Below are 4594 nucleotides of genomic sequence, written 5' to 3'. Positions count from 1 at the left end.
TCCCTCTATCCTTTTTTGTAAATTGTAATCTTAATATATTATTTTTATTTATTAATAGAAAAATACCTTTAATTAAAAAAAGAAGTTTCCATTAATTTTTACAAAAGAACTAAAGATAAGTTTCCAAAGATGTCCCGGAAAAGTCAAATAATTTGGAAAAAGCATCCACAAGACTTTTTAAAAGTTTAATGGCTAAATTAAATTTAAAAAGTACAACTATGCTATTATTTTCACTACAGTCACACACTTTGAAATGCCCGAATAAACATCTTCCTGCTGGTACGCTTCGCCTATGGTGAATTGCAAAATGAACTCCCTTTACATTGTTTTTTCTAACTTATCAAAAAAAATTCTAAGTCCTCTCCTTCGTAAGGAAGTGCATTTTCGTGGCTGTATAGACGTTGCCGAATTGCATTGGTTTAGGTAGTTAAGACTTAATACCAAATGTGTGGGTAGAATCGCTATTAATTCGAACAGAAAGTCTCTCTCATTGAGATAAAACAATGTAATGTCTCGCTGCATCCAGCTCTTCACCTGTACGTATTTCAGTGAATGAGTCAATCAACTTGAATGAAACTGGGAGCCTTCAATGACCTACAAACATTACAATAAATATTTCCTGCAAAGTCTAATTGGGTTGCCCGCTCATATCTTCGCAGAAACTTTCTGGTGATCCAGGCCAAGCAGTACTCACACTGTTAATCACCAAACATGTGGACTTCGAAAATCCGCCTATACATTTTCCCCACATTCTGTTTTATATTCATGATATCTGCAGCCATAACTATTGAAGGAGCAAATAATGTTCAGGCCAAAGTTCCCGCTCTCTTTACATTCGGTGACTCCATCTTTGATCCAGGCAACAATGACTTCATACCCACGTCTGTGAGAGCCAACAATCCTCCGTACGGTCAAGATTTCATGGGTGGCAAACCCACAGGCCGCTTCTCTAATGGAAAACTCTCAGCAGATTTCATCTGTATGTATGGAACTCACTTGGTTTCTTCATTTCACAACTTCTTTTTAACTTTTATTACGTGTTTTCACAAGCATTTTGATGTGAAGCTCAAGGGTTGGGTCTGAAAGAGACACTGCCGCCATTTTTGGACTCTCAAATCACCACCCAAGATCTTCTCACAGGCGTCAGCTTTGCTTCAGCTGGATCTGGCTTAGATAATCTCACTGCAGAGCTCAGTGTAAGGCATTTCATATATAGTTGCAAGAGTGTTTTCACAATTTAGAGTAGTGATTTTTTATTTGTGGATTATGATTGTGTGCATCTTTTGAGTCAACTTTTAGGGTCAGTTCTCTTGTTCTGATGATGGTTCATAGAATGTGACTCTGAAATTTTGATTCAAAAGATACACAATCATAATTCAGAAACAAGAAATTACATTTCATATAGTTATTATTTCATCAATGAAAGTATTTTTGAGTTAGAGTTCTGTAAATTAAATTTCAGAATGTTAGTTGTATATTTTTAGTTTACATTATGATATACTCATTATAGTCTCATATCACATAATCTATTGTTTGGATGAAAGAAACCAGTGGTGCCTCTATGCTCTAGACAGAATGCACCTAAAGTCAAATTTTGTTTTTCTTAGAATCTCCAAAAATACAGTATTTTTTTCTTTGTTTTTTATTACAAAACATGCAGAAAATAAAAAAACAAATGCTGATGTTTAGGGGAGATGACCTTGTTGCAGCCAATGTTCGAATGATCCTTCCCTCTACTGTTATAGATCTCTTCCACTCATGGCTTATACAAAGTTCCAAAAAATGATAGCACATGTACCAATAATAGTCAATCACAAGTATACTAATACTTGATCCTTTTTTAGTGTTCTTAGTTGCTGATTGGTCCATTTGTGCAAAATGTTCTTTTTTAGGTGAGCTGCTGTAGGAGTGAACATAACAGCAAATGTTTTAAAATAACACTTACACTTTATGAGTTCCACAGATAGCTCGGAAAATGCTAAAAAGCTAGCTTTAAGCTCTTGACTCACTTACAGAAATTCTAGATACCAGAAATTAGCAACTTCTTAGTAGTGCTCATTATCATCCAAAATCTCAAATCATATTACACAATCCATTGTTCCCATGAAAGGAAGGAGTAGAGTGAAGAAAAATGTTCCAAACTTATATATAACTTTTACCTTTGATGTTTAATGTTACGACCCATGGTCCCATACTAGCTATCATTAGAGTGAAAGAATAAAGTAGAGATCAGAAAACTATTGGAACTTAGAACATTTATCTTTGATCTTTTATGTTACAGAATGTGATACCCATTTGGCAACAAGTGGAAAACTTCAGACAGTATAAGGTTCGCTTGGCAGATCTGGTGGGAGCAGAAAAGGCGTCAGATATAATTGGGGAAGCCATATACTTGAGCGTTGCAGGCACTAATGATTTTGGGGACAATTATTTCTTGCTTCCTACACGAAGAAATCTTTTCAGTGTTGCACAGTACATTGACTTTCTGCAACGGACATACACCACATTCATTGAGGTACAAATAAAAAAGTTCTTAGGATCACATTTCAGCTTCATTTATAAGCACTGATGGGATTTTTTTGAGCAGGTTATGTACAATCTGGGTGCCCGCAAGTTTGGAGTCTATGGGCTACCGCCAATGGGATGTGTGCCCCTTCAGAAAACATTATTGGGACAGTCAGATTTGAATGGATGTATTGAGGGATTAAATCAGATCTCTGTTTCTTATAACACAAAACTTCAATCTGCTCTGAATAAACTCACAGCTCGCCTCCCTGGTATTAGAGTGGTTTACATTGATATTTACTACAGCTTCTTGGACATTGTGAAAAATCCATCCAAATATGGTATGAATTGAAGATGTTGCATTTTTAAATCAAATTGTTTAAGGTTTTTTAATGATGTCTGTTAGAAACATGCTAAATGATTAAATGAGTAGGATGAAGTAATAGTTAAGAGAGCAAAAATGATCATGTTTCCTACACTATCTATTATATGGACGGAGGAAGTAATAGTTAGAGAATAAGAACTATTTTATCTGTGTGTCTGATAATAGGGAAAGAGACATAGTAGCAGTCTAGACTAACTTTGTCTACTTAGAACTTCTAATTTGTAGGTTTAAATGTGTCCTTTTTTCGGTGAATCTCTGTAGGTAAGTGAAGAGCTAAAAGCTAGTCTTTGGGCTTTTCCACAATATTTGCCCAGAATCTCTAATGTTATGTTCCCCATTATGTTCCCCCCAATCGCCACTCACCAAAAAAATAGTACTTCTTACACAAATAGACCAACTCAACAACCAAGAAAGTTAAACAATGATCAACTATTAGCACATATGCTATCATTTTTTAAGACTTTGTAAAAGAAAATCTTAACTTTGATAGTATTTTGTGATAAGAATTGAAGACCTATCCCACTTTACTTAATTAGAATCCTCCATAGTTCCTCGGTCTCTTCCATGTAATGAAAGACCCATTTAATGAAACTTTGATGTACACAATTTCCATAGATTATGAAATTGTGAAAGAATTTCTATATATTATGAAACTTGAAAACTTAATGATATTGTAAGAAAACTTTAAGAAAAGCGAAATCTCTGATAGGTATCTTTTGTGGATGCTGTATGTAGGGTTTGAGAAATGGGACAGGGGATGCTGTGGCACAGGATTAGTTGAGATCGGTCCAACCTGCAATGCAGCTACTCCAGTTACTTGTTCAGATGCATCCAAGTCTGTTTTCTGGGATGCTGTTCATTCTACAGAGAGAACTTATCAATTGACCGCCAATCTTGTGCTAGAGAACTACATTTCCAAGCTTCTCTGATTTGAGATTACTTCGACCAGCTGGTGATTAGATTTTTTCAGGAATTATTAAATGTAGTGTACGACCATATTTAGTGTACTATTTGTACAAGTGGGTTTACAATATATCCTTTCGCTCTTATTACTGAACAATGATAGTAATTAGCTCTGGCGTTTTTAAATGTTGCTGTCATCTGGATCATGCATCTTTCTGGCGGGCAGATGTTGGAAGATAAGCTACATTACTACATAGGGAAAAGGGTAAGGGTACTCGTAGTAATTGAAATGTTAATTATCGTTTCAATAACTGTTTTGATAAATGTGTAGCAAATGAAAAGTTTAATGGAAAATTGTTTACAAGCTAAGAGCTATCTATATTTTGGGGGAAAAAAAGATAGGAATTAAATCAATTGGACAAATTTATTGGTATCATTATATGAATATTTTTGTATTGTTGGGATATTTGTGTAAAAGTGTTAGATTAATTGCAAATTTATTTTAAGTGTATAGACAATCAATGTGTAGATAATCTAATAGCAGGATACTCATTCAAAAGTCATTTTTTCAAGTAATTAAGTTGCATATGTAGACAACTATAAAAATTGTTAAAATCTAATATGTAGTTTAGACTTTGGAGGTGTCCTATAATGACTATTAGTATACTTCCCTTACTAGTTGGTATAATGATCAAATCGATATTGTACTAATAAGTGTGAAGTTAAAATTGTTAATGTAGATAAGTAGTTTAATTGAATGAAATGTATACCTTAAATCTAAAAAAGAAATCAATTATGTGA

General features: G+C 34.2%; 1 protein-coding gene across 1 annotated transcript; it reads left to right on the top strand.

Annotated features, from left to right (window-relative positions):
- The first annotated feature begins 526 nt into the window (after window positions 1-526).
- LOC149549414 (GDSL esterase/lipase At2g04570-like) lies at window positions 527-4255 on the top strand. Its single transcript, XM_089794913.1, has 5 exons — window positions 527-979; window positions 1066-1196; window positions 2282-2515; window positions 2588-2846; window positions 3626-4255. The coding sequence occupies exons 1-5, from the start codon at window positions 712-714 to the stop codon at window positions 3817-3819; spliced, it is 1086 nt and encodes a 361-aa protein (XP_089651039.1). The 5' UTR covers window positions 527-711; the 3' UTR covers window positions 3820-4255.
- The last annotated feature ends 339 nt before the right edge of the window (window positions 4256-4594 follow it).

Source organism: Cupressus sempervirens, chromosome 7 (assembly GCF_028749045.1).
Source record: "Cupressus sempervirens isolate cs-2001-9-10 chromosome 7, ASM2874904v1, whole genome shotgun sequence".
Lineage (NCBI taxonomy): Eukaryota > Viridiplantae > Streptophyta > Pinopsida > Cupressales > Cupressaceae > Cupressus > Cupressus sempervirens.
This window is presented reverse-complemented; position numbering and strand designations above follow the sequence as displayed.

Bases quoted from the DNA above. Each gene is read 5' to 3' on its own strand.
- LOC149549414 (XM_089794913.1), top strand. From the start codon at position 712: ATGTGGACTTCGAAAATCCGCCTATACATTTTCCCCACATTCTGTTTT. The intron at 980-1,065 runs GTATGTATGGAA...TTTGATGTGAAG, and splicing joins ACTCTCAGCAGATTTCATCT to CTCAAGGGTTGGGTCTGAAA. The intron at 2,516-2,587 runs GTACAAATAAAA...TTTTTTGAGCAG, and splicing joins CATACACCACATTCATTGAG to GTTATGTACAATCTGGGTGC.